General features: G+C 51.8%; 1 protein-coding gene across 3 annotated transcripts in view; it reads left to right on the top strand.

Moving 5' to 3' along the window:
- TNIP1 (TNFAIP3 interacting protein 1) overlaps positions 1-24,892 on the top strand; it is a 51,833-nt gene that overhangs the window by 20,443 nt on the left and 6,498 nt on the right. For all 3 annotated transcript variants that reach the window (XM_029216274.1, XM_029216275.1, XM_029216273.1), the window contains exons 2-12: positions 648-819; positions 1,995-2,129; positions 3,742-3,827; positions 5,506-5,586; positions 8,241-8,432; positions 12,960-13,054; positions 14,675-14,795; positions 18,476-18,565; positions 20,187-20,252; positions 20,401-20,532; positions 23,124-23,252. In XM_029216274.1, coding sequence (XP_029072107.1) covers positions 684-819; positions 1,995-2,129; positions 3,742-3,827; positions 5,506-5,586; positions 8,241-8,432; positions 12,960-13,054; positions 14,675-14,795; positions 18,476-18,565; positions 20,187-20,252; positions 20,401-20,532; positions 23,124-23,252 — 1,263 coding nt within the window. In that variant the 5' untranslated portion in view covers positions 648-683. The remainder of the gene's footprint in view (positions 1-647; positions 820-1,994; positions 2,130-3,741; positions 3,828-5,505; positions 5,587-8,240; positions 8,433-12,959; positions 13,055-14,674; positions 14,796-18,475; positions 18,566-20,186; positions 20,253-20,400; positions 20,533-23,123; positions 23,253-24,892) is intronic.

The raw sequence follows: 24,892 nt of genomic DNA, 5'->3' as shown, positions 1-24,892 counted from the left end.
AGTAAATATTAGTCAGGGGGTTTTCTTCTTGTTCTTTCTTTTAAAAAAGATAGTGCACATATAAATGGAAATTCAGATTGGATTGACTTGCTTATCCCTTTGGGCACAAACATTTCATTTTAAAGATCACTGATTTAGTGTAAGACTTTCATTTCCCCTCCTCCAAGAGGGGAAGGGACTGCCCACAATCCCACAGTGAGTTAATAGCTGGACTATTTATTCATTTGATAAGTGTTTATTGGGCATTCCTGTCACAGCTAACACCATGCTGGGTGCTGCAGATGCAGTGATGCAGGGTCCTCTTCTTCTGGACCCTGTCAACAGGACATGAGCTCAAGTGTTTTGACTCCAAGGCCAGTGCTCTTCCTTGTACTCCACATTGCACCTCACAGTTGACTGCTGTTCCAGATGAACCGGTGGTACAGTGAGGCTGCTGAAAGAAACTGATGCCACTCTTAGGTTGCATTAATAGAGGCAAAGTTTCCAGATCAAAGGAGGTGACTCTTCTGCTCTGCTGTACTGTGGCCAGGCAGTCTGAAGTGCTGTGTTCTCTTCTGGGTTATGGTGACTGCCTTCTGGGGCACTGATTGACTAGGACGCCTCAGTGGCTTGGCCAGCCCCCTGACATACTGCTGTTGTCCTTACAGCCAGGCGGGCACCACGGCAGGGGCTGAGCCACCATCATGGAAGGGAGAGGACCATACCGGATCTACGACCCTGGGGGCGGCGTACCTCTGGGCGAGGTGTCCGCAGCTTTTGAGCGCCTAGTGGAGGAGAATTCCAGACTGAAGGAAAAAATGCAAGGGATAAAGATGTTAGGTAAAGCAGACCCTGCACTCTGCCTGCAAGCCTCCCCCCTGCAGCCTGCAGTGCCAGCTGGTATATGCTTCTGCCCAAGTCATCCCTCTCCCTCCTGCCCCACAGCTGTGTCTTTGTGTACTTCTGTAGCACGGTGGCAGTATTCCCAGCCCTGAGTCCCTAGCACCCCAGAACCATGATGACAAGACTCAGAATACCTTGAGGGACTGAGAAGGAGGCCTGGGGTGGCGGAGAGGGAGCTGGCAGGCCCAGTTAGCAGACAGGGAAACAGAATGGCCCATCTTCCAGAAGCACCAGAAATGGGGAGAGCTGGCATCACCAGGGCAACCAGGGTACGGTCCCCAAGTGTTAGAGCAGGGAGCTGAGCTTGGCTTGAAGCAAGGCGGGAGGAGGCCCCTTGGTTTCTCTGTTCCTGGCTTTTCCTCAAGCTGTTGCCACTGCCCAGAACAAGCCTGCTTACCTCCACATGACTGACTGGTCCCCATCTGTCAGTACCCAGCTCAGATGCCGTCTTTTCCTCCATGAGAGGCTTTCATTGATTTCCCCATCCAGAGGGGACTCTCTTTCCTCCGAACTCCTCCTTTGCCTTGCTGCCACCTTCTCTGGGCTTAGGCTTTGGGGGTGAACACAGCTCCCAATTTTCCAAATGCTTTCTCCTTGCTTGGCAGATCTCTCCCTGGAATGACAGATTTGGGGAGGAGGGATGGAGTTTCCCTGTCTCCACTTACAAAAGAAGGCAAACGAGGCCCAGAGGGGTGGTTGATGTTATGGAGGGTCTCCTCCCTTCAAGCAGTCCCTGACTGCAGGCCGTAGGCTGTGGGTAGCCCCCCGGGACCATGATGGCGGGCCTAAAAGAGCCCCTGGCTTTGTGGAGTCCCCAGCCAGGTGTGGTGGGAGTGAGGCAAGAAGAGGGTGCCAGGGACCAGGAGTTTGTTCTAGATTCCCCTCTGTTCCTTTTCCCCTGGTTGCAGGGCTCTTCCTCATCAGGCCTCTTTCTGGTTGTGGGCTAGAATGACGTGTGTCCCACTCAGCCCACAAGGTGATGCAGGGAGTGAAACCCAGGGCCTGCAGCTCCAGAACCCAGGTAGAAGGAGGCTTAGAGGCTAGGGATGGGAGAACGAGCGTCCTGAACTGAGTAATTCCTTTTATTCCTCCTTCCCCCATTGTCTCCCCAGGGGAGCTTTTGGAAGAGTCCCAGATGGAAGCGTCCAGGCTGCGGCAGAAGGCAGAAGAGCTGGTCAAGGACAGTGAGCTGCTCCCACCGCCGTCTCCCTCTTTGGCCTCCTTCGACCACCTGGCTGAGCTCACAGGTACAAGAGGAGCCCAGGCGGTCCTCTGCCTTGCCCGTACTCCTTACTTTCTAATCCCTTAACCGTGGACTCCCTTCTTAATCAGAAATCCACCTCTCCTTCATTTATCCTTAGGCCGCAGGCCATCCCTCCCAGTCATGTTCTGACTATAGAATCCCCCAGAAGGTCAGATTTGGAAAGGACTTCAAAATAACCTTGTCCAAAGATAGCTGGTGACTCAGCAGTCCTGAGGCCCTGGCAGACATTAGAAATGGATCACAACAATCCACTGCACCCAGGATGTGGACTCAGGATCTTTATCAGCGTAACTTATTCAGCAAATATTTAATGAGCAGCTACTATGTGCCCGGCATCATGCTCCAGGCAGCCACTTTGGGTCACTAGAGTTGGCATCTGAGTCAGAAGCTCTCTGGTCTGGCTCCCCTCCTTCCATTTTACAGGTGAGGAAGCTGAGGCTTGGGGAAGAACTAGATTTGCCTATCAGCCTGCAGTGTCTTCCAGATGTCAGGTCCATATGCTACCTTTTTTTTTTTTTTTTTGCGGTACACGGACCTCTCACTGTTGTGGCCTCTCCTGTTGCGGAGCACAGGCTCCGGACGCGCAGGCTCAACGGCCGTGGCTCACGGGCCCAGCTGCTCCGTGGCACGTGGGATTTTCCCGGACTGGGGCATGAACCCGCATCCCCTGCATCGGCAGGTGGACTTTCAACCACTGCGCCACCAGGGAAGCCCCATATGCTACCTATTAAAGGAAAGCGTTGACTATGACTTAGGGTTAAAGTCCTGTGTGTGATCACCATGCATTTCCCTGGCATGTCTCCAAGTCCAGGACAAGGTCTGGGTCTAGGGAGGAAAAGGTGCCCCCCGACATGGGGCTTAGATGCCTCCTGCTGCAGCCCCACCTTACGGTCTCAGCCCATGCCAGTGTGCCAACCTTCCATTTGGCTGCTGGCTATATTTAGTGAATGGACACATGGAGGAAGGTGATGCTCACAGAGTCCACTGTTCTGCAGGCAATGGATGTTTCCAGCTTCCACTTGTCGATTCAGTAGCGCTTTCTGAGTCCTGGATGGGTGCCGGGCCTATCCCTAGAGGGAGCTGTGCAACTCCCCTCAAGGGGCCCCCTGTGGCCAGAGTGCCAAGAATTCGGGGAAGGAGAGCTAAGTTTGAGTCCTGGTTCTGTCTGCAGTTGCCAACTGTGTGACCGTGGGCCAGTTGGTGACCTTTCCATGCCTCAGTTTTCTTACCTTTAAAATGGGGACACAGAGCCGTCTTGAGAATTGGCTGAGATAATAAATATAAAAACACTTTGTTAATTGTAAATTGTCATCCTTGTCATCATTGAGGCAGGTCCAGGGTAGCAAGGAGCAGTGGCCACCTTGGGATTTTCCCAGCAAATCCAGGGAAGATGGTCTCTCTGCCCAGGTTCTGCCCCGTCATTCCAGAGCCAGTCGTTCTCCCAGGCTACCGGGCCCTGCTGGGACCACCTCCCATTTTCCCAGACTCGTGTAGGGAACTCTGAGAACTTTCCTGGCCAAGGCTGTCCTTAAGGGGGCAGCATCTGGGCTTTTCCCCTTTCCCTGCTGCTCACCCATGTTTTCTCAATTCTCCAGGAAAGGATGCAGATGTTCCAGCAACCCCCGCTGACCCTGCACACCCCAGCGACAAGCCAGAGCCAGTCCCCAAACCTCCAGCAAGTGTAAGTTGCCTTTGGAGTCATGGCTGAAAGTTGCCTGGATTTCAAGGTCCCATTGGCAGAACGGCAAGAGAGAGGTTTGGGGTCAGGAAACCTGGGTTCTGACTTGCTGGGTGATGTTGGCAAGTTGATCTCAATCTCTCTGGGGCCTCGGTTTACCCATTTTCAAATGAAGGTCAGAGTTAAATCTTACCAGGAAGACCCTGATATGTACAAGGATTTCCTCCCATTTGCATAATGTTAAGCATGTGTCGACTGCGCGGTGCTCAGAAAGTAGGCGGATGTGACAGCGAACTCACCTTCTCAGCAGGGGCTCAGAAACTGTCTTCTGCACATTTGCCTTGAGAAGTTTTGCTTGGTATCCTAGGACTGGAAGGCACCCAGGTGGTCGTATCATATATTTTTATTTTTAAATTTTAAAAAATATTTATTTATTTATTTATATTTGGCTGCATCTGGTCTTAGTTGCAGCACGCAGGCTCTTTCATTGGGGTGCGTGGGCTTCTCTCTAGCTGTGATGCGTGGGCTCTGTAGGTGGCACGTGCGCGCGCACGGGGCCTTAGTTGCCCTGCGTCATGTGGGATCTTAGTTCCCCAGCCAGGGATTGAACCTGCGTCCCCTGCATTGGAAGGCAGATTCTCAACCACTGGACTACCAGGGAAGTCCCAGTCGTATCAGTTAGAGTCTCCATCCCACAGATCAGATCAGATCCGGAGAGAGGAGAACATTTTGTGAGGTCACGCAGACCCCTGAGGAAACGTAGAGGTGAAAGGGAAGCTGTCTAGGGTGGCGCCGAGATCCAAAGCTGGGCCCTTGGTGGCCATGGGGCTTCTGCTGTTCGACCAGGTTTAACAGCAATCCCAGAGCCAGTTGCTGGTCCAGAGGGACCATCAGCCCATCCTCTGGTGGCACAACCAGTACCTTCTACTTGGAGTGGATGGGTGATGTGGGGGAGACTGGAGTCCTTGGCCTCCCTGGATTTAGGTGTGTCCTGAAAAAGTCTCTCCAAATTTGTGGATGTCTTGTTGGGACTTGTCCCAGATCAGTCCACTCCCCTGGGATCTCTGGGGCTGGGTTGGCAAGGCTGGCACAGGACCACCATGGCTGTGGCCACACTAACTGTTGTCTGTGTTCTCCAGGTGACCAGTCAGAGACACCTAGGCCCAGGAGACAGCTCTGGTGCCATAGCAGGAATGTTAGATTTGCAGTCCTTGGAATGCAGTCCTACTTTTGCATTTATTAATGATATGCCTTCAGTTTCCTCATCTGACAAATGGGGATATAACCTTCTGACCACTCCATGGGTTGCTTTGAGAAAAAATGGAGTTCATGAAAACATTTTAAAAGTGCAAAGCCATTAAGAAAGATACGATCCTAAAGTGCTAGCGGTTTAAAGTCAGCTAGTCCAGTATCCCTGTTTTACAGATGAGGAAACTGGCCACAGAGGGATGTGACCTTGAGTCACACAGTGGGTTGCGGGCTGACTTGCTGGGATTCATTCCTGCTTCGTGGTCTGTGAGCTCATCCTGGGCCGGCTCTCCTCCTGCCCAGAGGACTTGGACGTGAGAAGGGGTTTCCTCCTTCCATTCTCTGACCCCGCTGTACTCTCAGCCATGGGGCCCCAGAGGACGAGCGAGGTGTTTTTCTCTCAGGCAGCCCCTGACCGCCTTTTTCTGCACAGAGCACCTCCTCTGAATTTGAAGTGGTCCCTGCCGAGGGGCATTCTTCACCAGAGAGCGGTGGGCACACCAGAAATACCATGGTGAGTGGACGGCAGGTCCCTGGGCATATCCCCCGTCTCCTCTCTGTTTCAGTCACCTGGCCCCGCGTGAGAGGCACAGGACCCGCTTATATCCCCTGGGCACCCCGGAGTCACTAGGGATACGCTTGAGGGGCCAGCACCAGGGGGTGCTTCTCGCTCACATATGCAAATCCGTGGCTGGTGACTTCCGTGTGAGCCACACAAGCACCCGACCATTGTGAAAGCCCGGGCACATTGCCAGCCCTGCTGGCCTCCGCCAAGCGCTGGGCACCTCCACAGGCTCTGACTCAGCCTTTGGGCCTGTGGGCTCGTAGCCTGGGTAGAAAGGGTCAGAGAAACCCAGAGCAGCTTGAGGCAGATGTGGCCCTTCTGTGCAAGCTCTTGGCTGCTCCCAGGCTCCCCTTTGGGGCATGCAGGTAGGAGGTTAAACCTTGCACTTACACATACACACACGCACGCATGCGCGCGCATACACACACACACACACTCCCCTCCAGCTCTGGGGTGTCCACCTGGCATCCCCATTCTCTACTTTACCCTGCTTGCTGCCTTTATTCCAACTATGTTGTCCTGTTCTCTCTTAAAATGGCAGACTTATTGGAGAACCACTGAGAAAGGTGTGGAACGTACTTCAAAAGTCTTCAAGTCCTGCCCTCTCCTCCTCCTTCCTCCTTCCTCACTTTGAGATTTTTTGATTGTTATATAGGCAATAAGTGGTATAACCCTTCCCTGATACCTTGGTCTCCACTGCCTCATTCTACCAAGGATTTGGGGCACAAATGTTGCTCTTTGCATGTGAAGTGAATGGCTTTGGGAAGTGGTAACTGGGACGTGGAGGGAAGTGAGACAGGAAACTGCTGGTTTCCATTATAAACCTTGTAAAACAATTTGACTTTTTAAGCTACAAATAGTTGATTAAAATGTTAAAATTTTAAGTTAAAAGCCAAAAAATTAGTGAAAATATAATTAAATTAAAAATATTGAATTAACAAGGCAAAAAAAAAAAGCGTTGCTCTTTAGCTCACTGATTGCATCTTGTGTCTGTCAGTCCCCAGGGCAAGGTCCTCATCAAGTTGTCATGCAGCTTACACTAGCATGCCTTCAGTGATGAGGGGCTGCTCTGAGTATCAGAAACGGCCTGTGTTTTGTCCCCTGGGAACTTCTGTCCCCTTGTCCTGTTCTATCCCCAAGGGCTCTGAGAAGCTGGCCAAGGAGGCAAGACCCCCCTGCTCAGAAAGCATTTACACTCTGTGACCTCAGCCTTCACCTCGTTAATAGGTTCCTCCTTAGCCCCACCATGTGCCTAGTCTGTGCTGAGCGAAGACAAGACAGCCTCCCTGCTTTCTGGGAGCTTGTAGGCCAGTCGGAGAAGTCAGGGTGATGAAACAATTCACCAGCCTTCAACAGAGCACCGTTCACCACCTCATATCCTGTGTGGGAAGAGGCAGTGGGGGAATGAAGACAGAACTGAAGAGCCTCTGATAGAATAAGGTGCTAAGAGTGTTATGGAGGCATTCACTGGACGGCACGCTGTGGCTGTCAGGGCGTTTCCACTGCTGCAGAGCTCAGATGAGGGAAGTGGCCATAGATGGAGAGTCAGGAAGCCCACGTTCCAGTCCTGGCTCTGCCACTGGCTCACTGGGCAACTTTGAGCAGCCTCCTTCTCCCCGAAGCTTCGTTTCCAAACTGGAACCCTGAGGCTCCCTGTAGCTCTGATGGCCTGCGACTGCCATAAGTGGTAGGGGAGGCCTGCTAGAGCAGCTGAAACACGGGGGTGCTGGGAAGGATGAATAGAGGGGACACTATAGGAATGAAGCCCGAAGAGGCGTGGGGCCTGATGGGTGGGGTCTCAGGCAGGGGAAGAGGGGGACTCGGACGCCTGGCAGGGGCTTGATGCAGTCAGCTGTCAGCTACCCCTGTGGGTCCTTGGACGTGGTGTTCGCATAGCTAAGGCATTGTCTTTGCCAAGAGTGTTCTAGACAGAGGAAAGAGAGATAAGGAGAGAGACAGGGAGTGATAGATTCTGAGATTGGACTATATTGCCCACGGTTTGCTTCCTATCTCAAATCTCTGCTAGATTGGGATTCTTTGAACTATCTATGATTCCTAATGTGTTTTGAGTCTTGGGTCCTCTGAAAAGTTGATGAATGCTTGGACCACTCCCAAGAAGACACATGTATAGACATAATAGTCAGACAGTTTTGATGTCTGCTGGTCAAGCCTTCCTAAGCTGAAGAAGCAGTGCTGTGTATTGAGTGATACCCCTTTCCTGGGCTTGCTGCTTTCATGTGTCATTTCACTTGCATAAGAACCCTATGGGGTAGAAGAGAAGAAAAGGGATGTGTACATGTAGTAGGTGAGGATTCTGAGGCCCTGTGGATGAGTGATTTACCCACAGGCACTCAGCAAGGCCCAACGTGTGGGAGGAAGGTGGCTCCAGCACTGGTAAGCCAACCAGTGGCCTGGGAGTCCCGGGTCCTGCCCTGTGAGTCAGCCCCAGACAGGGAACCTGCATAACTGGAGAATGTCCCTCGGCTGAGCTGGGATCAGAGGGGGAAACTGAGTCATGAGGAATGGGGAAGCAGAGGGAGAAAGGCTGGCGGCACCTACTCAGACTGTGGTGAAGAGCGGCCCGCGTCCCCTCCCCCCGCCAGGAGCTGGGCCCCCTGCCCCACGAGGACAGCAACCTGATGCTGCACCTGCAGCGCCTGGAGACCACCCTGAGCGTGTGCGCCGAGGAGCCTGACCACAGCCAGCTCTTCACGCACCTGGGCCGCATGGCCCTCGAGTTCAACCGGCTGGCTTCCAAGGTGCACAAGAACGAGCAGCGCACCTCCATCCTGCAGGTGAGGCCGGGCCCAGGGAAGGTGGCCTGGGGTCTGCCATGTGGTTCCCCCCTGCTTCCTCCAGCTCTTCTGGCGAGTCCAGGGTACCACGGGGACTTCTGAGGGTGAGGGTGGGGACCCGACTTGGGCTTCTTGTTCAAGGCAGTGAGCAGGGTAAGGAAGTTGTGAGAAGGGCTGAGGAAGAGGCAGGAAACCGGGAAATAACGGTGTGGGTGATGCAGATTTCATGGTTGGGGTTACTCTCGAGGCTGGGGATGTGGTAGGTTGGCAGCAGCCTTGCCTTTGTTCTTCACATACAGGTGGGGAAAGGGAGGGGACAGAGGCCGGCCCCTTGTATGTTACTGTCCCTGCCCCCTGAGTCAGGACCATCATTATCCACACTTCACAGGTGGGGCCACAGCCCTTGAGAGGTGATTTTTTTGTTTTTGCCTAAGGCCCCCCAGTTAGTAGATGGTGCAGCTGGGATTTGAACCTTGGTCTGTGGTATTCCAAAGTCCATGCTCTTAACTCCCATCCCAACCTGCCTCCCCAGTGGAGGAGGCTTCCTTTTATAACTCTTCCTGTGCTGTGGGAATGAAGTCAGATTTCCTTCCTAGGCCAGGCCAGGCCTTGGAACCATATGGTCCTTGGCCAGTAGACTCTTTATTGCTCTCTTACCTTGGGCAAGTGACTTATCCTCTCGGTCCCTCACTGTCCCCATTCGTAACATGGGGCTGGAAATGCCTCCCTCGTGGAATTGCTCTGAGTATTAAATGAAGCCCCTTGTACAGTCTAGAACATAGTAAGTGCTCAAAAAGTGGTCACTGTTAAGATTTTATGGTGATGGGTCATCCACACTGGGCAGGAGATCTGAGCCTTGAGGGCTTGGGGGTAGGGAAAGATTCACAGATGGTGAAACTGAGGCTCCGAGAAAACCTGCTCAGGACCTGAGTATCTGTCACCTTAGTGACAGAGCTGTAACTCCAAGCCTTCCTCCTTCCTAGACCCTCCTCTGGGCCAGTCACCGCCCTGTTGTCTCACTCATGTCAGCAAACATTCAAGTGCCCAGTTGACGGATGAGGTGCTGGGGTGTCCACTGTGTGCAGCTTTGGGAAGGGCCTGGGTTGACAAAAGCAGGAGGGGCGTCCAGGCTGGAGACAGGTGTGAGGAGAGATGGGGGGAGCAGAGGATTCCCACCCCCACCTTGGGTGAGGGACCACACTGGGAGGCTGGAGGAGTGATTGGAGCCTGGAGGGCCAGGCCGAGGGAGACCGCCTTCAGGTGTCAGCAAGGCCCAGAGATGTCAAGTGTCAAGGCTGAGCCACTGGGGAGGCGAACCTGGTGCGTTGCTTGGTGCATTGCTTGTGGTGGGATCACTTTGAGTGTCAACTTTTCAGCTTTGTTGTTGTTTTAAATTAATTACATAATTTTTGGCTGCATTGGGTCTTCGTTGCTGCGTGCGGGCTTTTCTCTGGTTGCAGAGAGCAGGGGTTACTCTTCGTTGCAGTGGTTTCTCTTGTTGCGGAGCACAGGCTCTAGGCGTGTGCGCGTGGACTTCAGTAGTTGTGGCTCGCGGGCTCTAGAGTGCAGGCTCAGTAGTTGTGGTGCATGGGCTTAGTTGCTCCGCGGCATGTGGGATCTTCCCGGACCAGGGCTTCAAACCCGTGTCCCCTGCATTGGCAGGCGGATTCTTAACCACTGCGCCACCAGGGGAGTCACAACTTTTCAGCTTTGAAATAAGGATTGATACTGGGCCTCATAAAAGGGGTCCTGCCAACCCTTGTTATTTTAAAAAACTTTTTTTCTATTGACATATAGTTGATTTACAATGTTGTGTTAGTTTTAGGTATGCAGCACAGTGATTCAGTTTTATATATAAATACATATACACACATACGCAAATATTCTTTTTCAGATGTTGTTGTTGTTGTTGGGCTGTGCTGCGTGGTGTGCGGGAGCTTAGTTCTCTGACCAGGGATTGAACCCGTGCCCCCTGCAGTGGAAGCACGGAGTCTTAACCACTGAACCGCCAGGGAAGTGCCCCCACTATTATTTTTTATCAGGCTCTTGTTTGTTTCCTTCTTAACTCTTATAGTTTGTAATAATTTTATTAATTGGTTTCTTTATTTTGTGTTTGGTTTTTTCCCCTGTGTTCCCTGCTGGAATGTAGGCCTCACAAGAGGGGCAGGTACCTTGTTGGTCATATTCACCACTGCATCCCAGTGTCTGGCACTTCGTAGGTGCTGAATGTACATTTGATGAATGAACAAATGAATGAATGAACTAATGAACTCACACATGAGCTCTGTTAACCCCTTTGATGGAAGGTGATGACTTTTGTGACGACCTCTCTCCGTCTGCTTTGTGCCCAGAGCGTTTGCTTCTTGCCTAGAAGGACAGCACATGAGGCCTTGTCCTGATCTTCCCTTAGAGACCACAGCAAGACGTTCTGTTCCCTGGAGGCCCCACTCAGGGCTGTTGTATCCTGGGTATTTGCCCAGCCTGTGAGTGGAGGTAGATTAATCTGGTTCCTCCTCATTCATTCACTGATTTGTTTCTCGGTTCACTCAGCATTTCCAAGGCCAGGTATGGCATGAGGCCTCTGCTGGGCATTGCAGCCAGTCATAATGGTTTTCTGTTCCTCCGTGTCTGACCACTCACCAGTTCCAGGCTGTGTTCTCCATCCAGCCTTCTCAAGTCTTTCCTGGGTTAGTCAGAAAGTGCTCGGTTTTGCTGTGGAAACAAACAACTCTGAAATCTCCCTGGATAACATGAAAGTTTTCCCTCATATTCTGTGTGGCAGGGGCTTGTTTCTGCTCCACAATCACATTGAGGCCCCAGCCGTCTTGTGCCCTTTGGCAGCGATAGGGAAAAAGAGACCAGAGAATTGTGCATGAGCCAGCTCAGAAGTGGCACTTGTCACTACCACTCACCTTTCGTTGGCCAGAACTGGTCACATGGTCACAGCAAGTCTGGGAAATGGACATGGAAGGGAGCAGGTAGAAGGTCTGGTGAATATCGCTCACTGTCTCTGCCCTCAGCCCAGCTCACAGCCTGCCACCTCCCTTCTCTGCTCTTTCATCACAGGCGAAAGAGGTACCATTTAGGATCTGCCAGATGGAGTTTAATCCCCTTGGTGATTCCCAAGAGCTGTAAAACCTCATGTACATTATTTCACCTGCACTAGCCTACATTTTTTTTTTTTTTTGGCCACACCGTGCAACTTGCGGGGTCTTAGTTCCCTGACGGAGGATTGAACCCGGGGCCTCGGCAGTGGAAGCATCGAGTCCTGACCACTGGACTGCTAGGGAATTCCCTAGCCTACATTTAAAATAGAGATGAGTTACGTAGCTTTGGGGAAGCTGTGAGGCTCCACCGAGGTGGTGAGTGGAAGAGCACCTGGCCATTTACAGGTCATGGGTTAGGTGCTCACTATGGATTTGTTGAGAGATTGAGTCGCTTAGTACTGACCTGGTGCATCACCCTTACTAGTGAGAACCTCCCTTCCCTCCATCTGTGAGGCCCTGAGTCTGGCTTCCCATCTTCCATGCCCCCTCCACCTTGCAGCACTTCAAACACATGTCCTCAAAGGTTACCAAGCGCCTGGCAGCTCACGAGGCACTTGCACTCTCCCGGTCTCATTTGTCCTCATAGCAGCCCTATCAAGGAGGCAGGGGAGGAGCAGTTGCCCCACTTTGTAGGTGGGGGAACTAACTGTGTCTCAGAAGTGAGGGAATCCTGAGCCACACTGGGAATTGGTGAGGTCTTGACCCGATGCCCTGTCTTCTGACTTGCTGGCTGACAACCTTGCTCCATGGCTGCCTTGAGTACTCTCCCGATTGCCTAAGCTCTAGGCGTACTACGACTCAGGTCCATTCAGCCAATCAGTCCTGCATTCCTTCAACAAAGTGTCGAGCTGAGCTGGGCCCTGGGCTGAGGATCCCGCCATGGACAAGAGAGCGGCAAGAGGATCCCAGCCGTCTGGGAATTCATGGACTAGTCGGGTGGGGGGGACATTAAGAAAGTAACGACACTGATGGTTCTTTAGCTGTAATTGTCAGAGGTACCAGGAAGGTTGAGAGCAGGGGACTGTGAGTGAGGATAATGGAGGTGACCTAACTCACCTGAGATGTGGGAGTCAGGGAGGACTTCTCGGAGGAGGTGACGTTTAGGCTAAGACTTGAAGCAGGAGTAGAAGTCAGCCAGGGGAAGGCTGGTGGGGAAGAGCATTCTAGGCTGTGGGAACAGCAGTGAAGGAGGAGGAGGGATGGTGCTCTCTGCCTTGGAGGAACCGAAGGCGCTGTGGCTGATTCTTGGTCCGGCGTCCTCATGGCTGGCTCCTGAGGGAGAGGATGCAGAGAGGAGCCTGGGTGAGCCTTGTGGCTTGGCTCCTGCTATCCCAAGAGGGCTTGGTTGAGGCCATTGCAAAGGGGATACCGTGTCAGGACCTGGTGTGGCTATAGTGCCCCTCCCGCCCCCTAGCATCAACCTGTATTTGGGGTGCACCCCTTCCCTTACCTTGCCCGCATCTCCCTCTCTGCCCTGCAGACCCTGTGTGAGCAGCTTCGGAAGGAGAATGAGGCCCTGAAGGCCAAGCTGGACAAGGGCCTGGAACAGCGGGATCAGGCTGCTGAGAGGCTCCGGTAAGTCCAGGCTCCTGAGAGGAAGGGTGAGGAGTCGGATGGGCAGGAGGAAGACGGTGGTGCATGGCACTGATTTCTGGGCTGAGTGCTCCAAGGCCTGTGCCCAGAGCCGTGCTTTGGATGTCAGGTCTCTTGGTCCTTCTCCTTGGGTGTTTCCTCTCTGGTCCTTTTAATACCTTGGGGAGTGTTTGTGTATAAAGTGCCTTGAGAGCTTCAGAAGAAGGTCTGTACAAAGTGTACTCCTTCCTTGGGAGCTTACCCCCTCCGCCTGTTAACAGCAGCTAGCTGGCTGTTGAAGAGAGGGCTCTGGACTTTGCTGCCCCCTGCTGGTCACCATCCTGACCTGCTCTGTTTCCTGAGAACAGTCAGGGGTTGCTCACCTGGGCTATACTACTGGGTCTCAGACTTAACTGTGCACCAGAATCACTGAGGGTCAGGAAAGGCATTGCAAGTTGACACTCCCATGCTGAGATTCTGATTCATTGGGTCTGGGGCGAGACCTAGGCGTCTGCATTTTCCAGTAGGCCTCTGTGATTACGATGTAGGTAGACCCAGGATCACACCTGAGAGGCACTGATCTTGACTGTCAGAGCTTGAAGGGCCCTTTGAGATCATGTGGGCCAAACCCCTCACCCTGCAGAGGGAAACTGAGGTCCAGGGAGAGGCCTGTGAGGCCCAGAGGGAGTCAGGTGTGACTGCTGATCCACTGTGTCGTTTTGAATCAGCATGTATTTATTGACTTCTGGATGGCCAAGCAGTTGGAGTTTTATAGCCATAATGACTCCATCCATGGATCCAAAAACCCAGGCTGGAGGAAAGAGCCATGATTAGAAGGTGAGGATGCAAGTCCCCACTGTGTGACCTTGGGAAAGCCAGTTTACTTCTCTGTTTTCCTATTATCACATGGAAACCAGCTGGCAAATAGAATACAAAGAAATAGTTTCCATATCTCAGTCATACCTGAGTCCACATCACCATTTTTCTTACGTCCTGTATCACCCACCTTATTATTTACTTAAGAATTTCATTTGCATCATGTTTTTGCTTAAGATTATTATAATGAAAACTTGCACTAGAGTAACTGGAAAACAGCATGACCTGGAATAAATAGAAGATACCTCCAGTAATGAACACAACAAAAACGGAAGGATGTTAATTCGTTTTGGCGAATTGCCCGCTCAAGGCTCTGAGGCTGAAGGCTGCTCTTCCTCTGTTAACACGGGAGACTAGCAAGCACTAGAGAGGCACTCAGGACCTACCAGCACCAAACTGAGACTTTCCCCATGCTCCGCACAGGACGTCTGAGGATAATTGGAAAGGGTGGAATTTTCTCAGAGTGTGATCCAGGGTTCTTTAATGCAGTGTGGATGTATCCTGGAGATCTCATGTATACAGACGTCTCACAGTTGGGGAAACCCTGTTGGTGAGCATCAGAGACTTCTAGGGAAGCCGAGCAAAGTGGCGTAAGGATGCCCTTTGTGGTTGCACCTGAGGGCAGGTCTCAGGGACTCGCCTTACTCCCCACGTCTCAGCTGCAACTCAGATGACTAGCAGGTCTGAGGTCCCCAGGATCCTCGACCCAGGGCCAGCAATATGACCTCTCTCTTTGCCTCCAACCAGGGAGGAAAACCTGGAGCTCAGGAAGTTGTTGATGAGCAGCGGCAAAGATGGTGCCTCCAGATGGCCAGGCTCACCAAAGACGGAAGGCACGGGCAAGAAGGGGGCAGCCGCACAGCAGCAGGTATGTGGTCAGAAACTCCTTCCCCAGCACTGCAGTGGCTGGTGCCCAGCCTCCAGAGGCAGTGAGCCAGCCCCGCTGCTGGAAGCTTCTGGTTGTTAGACGGCGTTTCCTTGGCTTGTCCTGAGAGTCCACCTCCCTGTAGCTTCCACTCCTCAGCCCTTATTCTGCTACCAGCCACATGGAGCATCCCATTCCCTGGGACGCACGCTCAGCCTGCTGGCTGTGACTCTGGCTCCCTGGCCCCCACATGCCTTCTCTTCTCCAGGCTGAATAGCTGCAGTTTCTTGGGTCATTTCTTATAAAGGTGGTGTCGTGTCATTTGTGCAGTCTGGGCATATCCCCTAAACACATTCCAGTTTGTCAAGGTCTCTCTTACAGGGTGGCTCCCAAAAATCAGTTTAATGTCTCAGATACCCCTGGTGGTATTAGGGTGTTAGGTTGAGAAAGCCCCGGAAGGGACTCTGTTAAGCTCCTGCCTGGGAGCCTCTGACATACAGAGAACAGGGTGTGGGCTGACCCAGCAAGGCCTGCTAATGCCCTGGGCTGGCCCACCTGCCCCCTTCCCACCACAGCTCCCAGTGCTGGCTCACATCCAGCTCCCAGCTAGGAGCTGGCTGGCCCCTCGCCTGGTCTGTGCTGTGCTGCGGAGCTGAGTCCCAACTTTTTACTGACGTGTTTTTCCTCTTTAATGGGGTTTAATGGCTGTACAGCAGGACTCAGTGTCTTTAACAAACCCCACACTTGTGTAATAGTAATAATTATCCTAATAACTTAATTCCTTATTACTATGTGGCAATGTAGAGTTTACCTGGGATTTGCAAACTCATTATGTGATTTGGACGCGTCCTCTCTACATGTCAGGGAGGCAGGGCTGGGACTCTTACTCCGTGAGACAGCTATGGCAGGAGGTTTGGAGAGGTCCTGTGACATCACATCGTCTAGATTCCTGCATCCACCTGCTATTAGGCAGATGTGGGGTGTGAGAGGGCAACATGCCGATGAATGGCCTTCTGAATCCCAGCCCATGAAGCCCCTCTCTGCTTCCGTTTACCCCTCAAGTCAGAGCCTGCCTTGTCTGCCCTCTTGAGGAAGTGACCTGTGGACTCTCCTGATCTCCCCTGGGTTCTCGGAAGTGTGTGGGCAGGCCTCTTCACTTTTCCAAAGCCCTTAATATCATTGACTTCTCGAAAGGCCAGATGCCCTTATTGCCCTGCCGGGGAGGAAGGTCCCGTAGGAGGCGTGCGTTCTGGGCAGTGGTGAAGCCTGTGCCCTGGAGTTGCATGTGGGTTGAGTGCTGACTCTACCTCTGGTCAGTGCTGCCACCTTGGACAAGTTGCATAACCTCTCTGACCTCAGTTTCCTCCTCTGTGAAATGGAGATAATGACACCTACCTCAGAAGGTCATTGGAGGATTCAGTGATGTGATGCCTGTACAGCAGGTTTAGCACTTGGCACGTGGTAAACAGTAAACATTGGCTATTGCTCTTAATGGCAGATTTGATGCCTCTCTTCTCTGTGGAGGTTAAGGGTGCACCCAGGAGCACGGCACCCCCCTTCCTCCTTCCCCAGTGAGGGCAGGCCCATCTCTCACTTTTCCTAAAGGAGGTGAGACTGTCCCTGGAGGGTTCCCCCAGCCTTCTCTCCTTACTCCCGGGCTCTATGGTGTACTTACAGAGCTTAGCCTGTAGGGGCGCTTGAGCCTCACAAGTTCACTCAGCACCGTGCCTGCCCCCCCACCAGCCACAGGGGAGTGTGGACGGGAATGGGAAGGCAAGGAACAAAGAGAATGTGGGCAACGACTCCAGGACAAATGCTGTCGGACCCACAGGATGTCAGAGGTTGGGGCCCATCCTGTTTGATCTCTTTGTATCGAGGCCAAGAAAGGGTGTGGGTCTTGGCCTCTATCAAGCAGGGCCTTGGAGATAGAGCTGGTGTTCAATTTCTGAATTGCTAGCATCATGCGGCACGTGGGATCCTAGTTACCCGACCAGGGATCGAACCCGCACCCCCTGCAGTGGAAGCGCAGAGTCCTAACCACTGGACTGCCAGGGAATTGCCAACACTTCCTATGTATAAAAAAATTTTTTTTAACTTTTTATTTTGAGATAATTTTAGACTTACAGAAGAGTAGCAAAGTAGCCCAGAGAGTGCCCATCTCCCCATCGCCTTAACATCTCACCTAACCGTGGTTCAGTGATCAAAACCAGGAAATGAACATTGGCACAATACTATTAACTAAATTACAGTCTTTGTTCAGATTTCACCAGTTTTTCGCTCATGTCCTTTTTCTGTACCAGGATCGAATCCAGGATCCCACATTGCATTTATCAACAGTTGTCCTGTCTCCTTAGTTTCCTCTGTCTGTGACAGCGCCCAGTGGTTCTTTCATGAGCTTGAGGCTTTTGAGTTATACTGGCCAGTTATTTTGTAGAATGTCCCTCAACTTGGGCTCCTCTGATGTTTTCTTATGATTAGACTGATGTTACGGATTTGGACAAGAAGATCACTGGAGCGACATCTTGCATCATGTCAAGGGTACATGATATCGATGTGTCTTTTTACATTCAATCTTGATCATTTGGCTAAAGGGGTGTCTGTCAGCTTTCTCCGTAATAAAGGGACTAATTTTCCCTTTGTAGTTAATAAATATTTACTTTTGAGGAGACACTTTGAGACTGCAGATGTCCTGTTTCTCCTTACACTAATTTTAGTATCCACTGGCGGATCTCACCTGCAGTGATTATTAACATAGTCTTCTCATGGTGATTTTGTGCTTCCCTCATTCCTTCTCTATTTACTAATTGGAATTTTTCTTCTCCCCCATCTGTTTATTCATTTATTTTTTTCTATTAATAGGGACTCAAGGATATTTATTTTATTCTTTGGCTTATAATCCAGCACTATTGCAATTTGTTTTCTTGTTCAAATTGTTCCAGCTTTGGTCATAGGAAGCTCTTTCAAGTTGTCTCCTGTGCCCATTTGATATGCCCTTCTTCTTCTTATTATTATTATTATGATTGAGCACTTCCTTACTTTCTGGCACCACAAGTCGCTCCATAATCACCTTATATTTTCCCTGCCCCAGGCCTGAAATTAACCACTTCTCCAAGGAGTCCTCTGTTTCTTTTTGTTAGAGAATGGTATTTAGAAACCAAGATCTGTGCTCATTGCTATTGGAGTGACACTGCTTTAGGCCCTGTCAGAGGTCAGAGCTGGGAAATACATGTACTAATCACACATGCACACATATCTTTATTTGTGTATCTTTTTAAAAACATTTTAAAAATAAACATTTTATAAAATGTTAAAAAAAATGTGTAACTCTTGCCTTCCAGGCTGGAGCATTTTTGGCTGATGGGTAGGGGAGGAGAGGGCAGCTGGCAATGCCTTAGAGGTAGAGCCTGAGCAGGAAAAGAAGTGGCCATGGAGGGGCGGGGGAGGGAGAGGGAAGAGTCTGGGAGCCCCTGAGGGTCAGGGAGGGGGAATAATGATCTCCATGGACTTCCCGAAGGGACTCAGTCATATATGGGACAAGTATCAGTGTCCTGGTGGGTGGGAGGGTAGAGAGGCAAGAGACGGAGGGCTGGGTCTCATGGGTGAGCAGCCTTAGAGGGGCACTGAGTAGGGGAGAGAATTGTTACTTGAGGCTCTGCTGAAGGCCCCTCTGTGTTTCTCCTCAGGCTGGTGTGACAGCAGGTAAAGTCCCAGAGGTGGGAGCCTTGGGTGCTGCTGAGAAGAAGGTGAGGATGCTGGAGCAGCAGCGCACGGAGGTAGGTGGCTGGAGGAAGTGGTGGTGGTCGGGGAAGACCCTCCCTGGCCCTCTGGCTCCGGCTAGGCCCAGGTCTCTGTGATGCGTTGCCATGGTGACTACTGAACCATCTGCCCATGGGTGAGAGATGCTGCTTTTCCCTGGCTCTTGTCTCCTGATCAGTTCCCCTACCCACAGGAGTCACTCTGAGGAGGTGGCATTTGGGGTATGGCCTAAAATTGCTGCGGGGGGTAGTTCAGGAAGGCTCCCATGGTAAACTCTGGATGGTGGAGAGAGGTTGTGATAAGAGGCAAGTTTTAGCATCAGGAATGGGGAGCCTGGGGTTCATCTGTCACCACGCAGCTGGTTCAGGGAGGAACTGTCACAGAAAGAGAGATCCCATACCTGCTTGCAGCACTGCTTCTAATCAGTTGAGAGTCTCCAGAAGTTGAGGCTCTTTCCTTGTGTCTCGTGCATAGTCTTCCTCTGTCCCCCACCCCCGGTATTTCTGGACCAGAGGTGGGAGCCCCATCCTCTCTATTCTCTGAGCCCCTCCTCTCCACACAGCCCCGTCCTTGTCCCAGTCCCTGGGCCTTTCTGCCCTCCCTGGTCCTCCAGCACATCTGAAAGTCATGTTCTCTTGGTCTTTTGTTTATATGCATATTCATTTTAGTTTTCTTTTTGTATTACTGTAAGGTTTTTGTTTTTTTTTTTCTGATTACAGAAGTTATATAATGTTCATTATAAAAAGATCGAGGATCTCACCTCCTGGAGATGACCACAGTTGATAATAGTTCATTGCATATTCCTCAGTTTTGTCTGTATACTTACTAATGTATGATGTTTGTAAAAATATCATACATACCACATTGCAGATTGCTTTTTTCCTTTCTTTCCTTAAAATTAACTATATCTTTGAGGGTATTTATTTATATGTAAAACATACCCTGTGTTTCTTTAATTCTGAGTACTTTTTATCATATTTTAATGTTTCTGAACTTGGGCTGCCCTTTCCATTGTTAATTTAATGATATTAGGTTGTTTTTCTTCCTCGAATTATTGTTATATCAAGATTATGACAAATAATTAGTATTATCTCAGAACGGAGGCAATGTACTAGGCACCGGAATTTCTGAAGAGCTGTGCAGTGCTCCATTTTCTGTTTATTCTATCATTTCCTTAACCTGTTTCTGATGCTCAGGTTGACCTCTAGATTTTTTTGCAATATAAATATTGTTGAGATGATCAGCAGTACACATATTTTTTACACACTTGTACAAGTGCTTCTTTTGGTTACATTTATCAGAGTGGAATTATTTGGTTAAAGAGAACGAGAATTTGAAATTTAAATACAGAGTCCCAAATTGCCCTCCACATGGGTGTGTGTTCATAATTCTACAATAAAAACTATATACTCTTTCTGTGTCTTGGTGTTAGTCTTGCCTTCCCGGCAAGGGTAAAATGTGACGGTTGATAAAGGTGATTTGCTCTGAGGAGCGTTTCTGAGAAGCGCAGGATCGAGGCAGTGTGTGTAGCTGCTGTCCACGCACGCCGCACACGCCTGCAAAGCTGGTGTTGGAGGAGTTGGCTCTCTTTGGTCGTTCTCTGCTTATCTCCTGCCCACCCCAATCTGTCCCCCGCAGCTGCTGGAAGTGAACAAGCAATGGGACCAGCATTTCCGGTCCATGAAGCAGCAGTATGAGCAGAAGGTACTGTGGGGGTGATGGGAACTCAAGGCTGGAGCCCTGCTTCACAGCTGGGCTCTCTGGGCAGCATGCTGCTTCCCTCGCAGCAGCCTTGAACCTTGGACGTTCACCCCGGCCCTCACACACTCCCTTTCTCTGCCTCTGAACTCAGATCACTGAGCTGCGCCAGAAGCTGGCGGACCTGCAGAAGCAGGTGACTGACCTGGAGGCCGAGCGGGAGCAGAAGCAGCGCGACTTTGACCGCAAGCTCCTCCTGGCCAAGTCCAAGATAGAAATGGAGGAGGCAAGTGTGACTGTTGGTCCCACAGGTTCAGCTCCGGGGGGCCAGCCCTCTCCTCCCCAGCAGTCTGGAGCTAGGGGAGTAAACAATCAGGGGTGGGACTCATGGATGGAACGCGGGTTCCATCTCTGACTCCAGTACTCCAGTACTCAAGGGCTGTGTGGCCGGAGGCAAAAGCACTTTCCTTCCCCGTGCCTCAGTTTCCCATCTGAAAATTGAGATTGGATTAGTTATTCTTTTCATTTTTTTTCTTGTTTTTAGACCGAAGAGCTTTGGTTCAGTTAAAATCTTATGATCTAGGGAACTGCACAGGGAAGCACAGAATGTAAGAGATTCCGCAGGCCTGCTCTAGTACACTTGATGAGCTGGGCGCTGCCGAATGTGTACAGTGGTGAGGGCTGTTTGTGGGCGAGGGGCTCCAGCATTAGACAGAGCTTCCTTCAGTCCTTCTTCTGGTCACTGTTCAACAGATCATGCCCTGGGCACTGTGCTGGGCACACAGACTCAGCAGTGAACAGTCAACCCCGCCCTCGGGGGAAGAGACGTGGGACATCTAATTACAGAAGCAAATGAGTAGACGTGTGTTAAGTACGACACAGGAGAAGTTACAGGGATCAGGGCGAGAGCATAAAGGGGGCCCGGATTCATTCTGTGGGGGGCCCAGGAACAGGTCCCCTGAAGAAGTAGCATCTGATCTGTCATGTGTGTGACTGACACCGGCCAAGGCCCTTCAGGATCCTGGAGCAGCTTAAAGAGGAAAGGCCATTTGACCCCCAGGCTCTCTGGAGATTTTATTTCTGTCACCATGCCTTCTCCTTCATGAGAACTGTGTAGGGGCTGCTTTTGCCTGACTTAGAAATGGCCATTTCCAGCAGAGTTCCTTCCCATCAGTATGCAACACCCAGGGGCCTTCTCCGAGCGGTCAGCCTGCCTTGGCGACCGCCCCGTACCTTGGAGATGTGTGTTAGGGAGGACACTGCCTGTCTTTTCTGGTGAGTGTACAGTCACAGCTTGGGATTGTCACAGCCAGACCCTGGCTCACGTTAGTGGGTGGGATAAGTTCCTGGCATCTGACACTCTTCCCTGTCAGCTGGGGGAAAGGCGGGATGTTTCAAGACAAAAGCGTGGCCCTATGGATAGGGACACATGGCCATAGAGGCCGTGCTGACCCGGGAGCCTCTTAAGCGGGGAGACCGCAACAACTCCCACAAGATCCAGCCAAGGCTGCCCTTGGCCATCTTTGGCTGAAAGCAGCTCACCAGCTAGTTTGTAGGATATTGACATGTTCACACGATACAGATACAGTGAGAGTTTCCCTGGACCGTCTCCCCTCACCACCCCCACCATCCCAATTCCAGGCTCTTCCCAGTGGTAACCGTGGTTACCATTTTGGTGTATCTTTCCAGGCCTCTTATCACAAATAAACACACAGAAATAGACAGTTTAATATGGGTGTGTCTGGTCTTTCCTCTGCACTGTGCTGCCCTCTTCTACTTTAAACACTCGCTTTGACTTGCAAGGGGACAGAGAACACCAGAATTAGGAGACCTGGGTTCTAGTCTAGCCCCAGCTCACAGCGTGGCCTTGGGTAAGTCACCTCCCCTCTCTGGATAGTCATTTCCTGTCGTGTAAAGGGGCTAGGACTTGATGCTCTCTGAGGGCCATTCCAGATGTGGCTCTTTGCGATGAAGAACCTGGATTGTTCCATAGTAGGTATGGAAGCAGTGCTTCCACCTTGAAGCCTTCCCTGGTTTCTTTTCAGCTGTAGTATTCTTTCTTTTAACCTCACAGTAGTACTTTGTTTCTTCGCGGAGGAACCCATTCTGCCTTGTGCTGCATTTATTTCTATGAGGGTCTTATATCCTTTGGGCTCAGAGACTGTAAGAGCTGAAAGCTCCTTTGGAGACTTTCGGTGGCTTACCACTTTCTGTGCGTCATAGAAGACCCCTGTGCGAATCTGGTGAAAACTGTGGCTTTTCTCCCTAGAAAGTTGCACAGTCAAAATTGTGTGCTTGGGGGCTTCCCTGGTGGCGCAGTGGTTGAGAGTCTGCCTGCCGATGCAGGGGACACGGGTTCGTGCCCCGGTCCAGGAAGATCCCACATGCCGCGGAGCGGCTGGGCCCGTGAGCCATGGCCGCTGAGCCTGCGCGTCCGGAGCCTGTGCTCCGCAATGGGAGAGGCCACAACAGTGACAGGCCCGCGTACCGCAAAAAAAAAAAAAAAAAAAAAAAAAATTGTGTGCTCGGTTTAGGGGCTCACAGACCTCCTGAAGCCCACCTGTGACTCCTGTTACGAACCCCTTACCTATGGCAGATAGGAGAGCTTAGACCAGAGAGGGCTGGGACAGCGCCCAAGGGCTCAGCTCACTGTTGGAGGAGCTGGTGGCAGAACCCGGGGCCTTTCATTCAACTGAGCCCCCCCTTCCTTGAGGACAGGACCATGTAGACCTTACCGCTCTCACCCGGGTGCGTCGCCTGGGGCCTTGTGCATGAGCATAGTGGGGCAGCAGAGTGAGAGCGAGAGGGGAGGCATGGCCGCGCGCAGAGTGGCCTCCTGGAGAGGCTCCCTGCTTACCAGTCCTGTGTTCCCTGCAGACCGACAAGGAGCAGCTGACAGCAGAGGCCAAGGAGCTGCGCCAGAAGGTCAAATACCTGCAGGATCAGCTGAGCCCGCTCACCCGGCAGCGGGAGTACCAGGAAAAGGAGATTCAGCGGCTCAACAAGGTGGGCGTATCAACTATGGTCTGGTGAGCGGTCAGGGCTTCCCTGAGCCAGCCGCGGTGCCCACCCTGTGGCCGGTGCCTCAGACCCTCAGCTCAGGAGGGGCGACTCCTGGGTCAGGACGAAGGCGCTGAGGCTCTCGGTGCTGCCCCGTGATTTCCGCCACCTCTCCCTTCCCCTCCCCGCACGCTGAGTGCCAGGCTGGGACGACCCCATGCTTGCTCCCCTGTGGGCCCTTGGACGTGCTGTTCGCTCACACAGTGCCACGTGCCACCCCCTCATCGTTCAGGTTTAGCTTTAACACTGCCTCCTCGGTGAGGCCTTCACAACCCAAGTCTCCTTTGAGCTCCCTATTCTGTGTGTCTAAAGTACCGGCAGCTTCTTTCACACCCCTTCTGGCATTTTCTTGTGATTACTTACCGATGACCTGTCTTCCCATCTGACTGTGGGAGGTGTGCGTCTTCACCAGAGTACGTATCCCCCAGCACCTGGCGCCAGGCCCGTACGTGCTCAGGAAAAACTCACTGAAGGGAATGGCTGGTCACTGGCCTGAGGTTCCTGCCCTCGAGAAGGGGGATCCAGGGAGATATGGGGCTCGGGGTGGGGGTGGGAGAGCCCAGGTAAAGCGGGAACCCTTTTCTCTGAGCCACGGTGAGAGGCAGTGGGCCGGGTTGGGCTGGGGGCTGTTTCTGGTCTCAGGTTATAGCCCCTGCCCGCCTTCCAGTGCAGGGGCTCAAGGAACAAGCTGACAGGAGGGGCTTTGAAAGGAAACTTTCTCCTAAGGCTCAGCTTTTCCTGCTGTGGAGCCTGTGCCCAGCGTTTCCTCCCGTCCCTTCTGCCTGCTTTTCCTGCCCACAGTGGGCTCTGCTGTGAGTTTGCATTCCCTAGGCCCCGGGGTGACCTTTTCTGTTTGGTTTTGGTGTTTGGTAAGCGCTGATGACGCTGAGCCTGGGGCCCTGGGACCTGTTCTCAGGGAAAAGAGTGATCTGTCCTGAGCTGGGGGAATTGGGGGTCTAAATCCAGGCAGAATGTCGTACATGCTGCTGGTTGTAGGGCTGACTCAGACAGGGTCGGTGCCCTCCAGGTTTCTGTGGCATAGCTGGGGACAGACACTCCCTGTCCCTGGACCTCAGCCTGCTCATCTGAAAAACGGGGCAGACGGAGGAGGAGGGTGCAGTGCAGCCATAGCCGCCCCTTGAGCATCCTGAATTTACTCTTGGCTCAGCAGTTTCCTCATGTTTCTGGGGGAGTCTTGGAGACCAAGTGGGGCCCAAGTCCAAGTTGGGGAAGGTTTCCTTTATCTCCCCAAGGTCCAGGGAGGCACTGTGAGCAGTGCTGACGCATGGCCAGCAGAGGCCCTGCTGTCTAGGGAGCTAAAGTCCAGGTGGTGATGAGGGTGTTCAGTCTTGAGCGGTGTTCCAGAGTTCTCAAGCAACACGTTGACAGGGTTGAAGGAGAAAATCAGTCAATGGAAAACTTTTAAGAGAATGTAAGCACACTGTTTACGTAAGGAAAGGTATCTTGCGGACATGGTAAAGCAGGGGTGCTTTTAAAATTTTCAAAATGCTATTTGGTGATGTTTCAGCCCATTTTCAGGGTTGGAAAGGTAAAATATTAATGAAGTCAAAATTAAAATCCAGGCT

This window comes from Monodon monoceros, unplaced genomic scaffold (genome assembly GCF_005190385.1).
Source record: "Monodon monoceros isolate NGI ecotype Baffin Bay Population unplaced genomic scaffold, NGI_Narwhal_1 Super_Scaffold_12, whole genome shotgun sequence".
Classification (NCBI taxonomy): domain Eukaryota; kingdom Metazoa; phylum Chordata; class Mammalia; order Artiodactyla; family Monodontidae; genus Monodon; species Monodon monoceros.
Note: the sequence above shows the minus strand (reverse complement) of the source record. Positions and strands in the feature narration are given on the sequence as shown.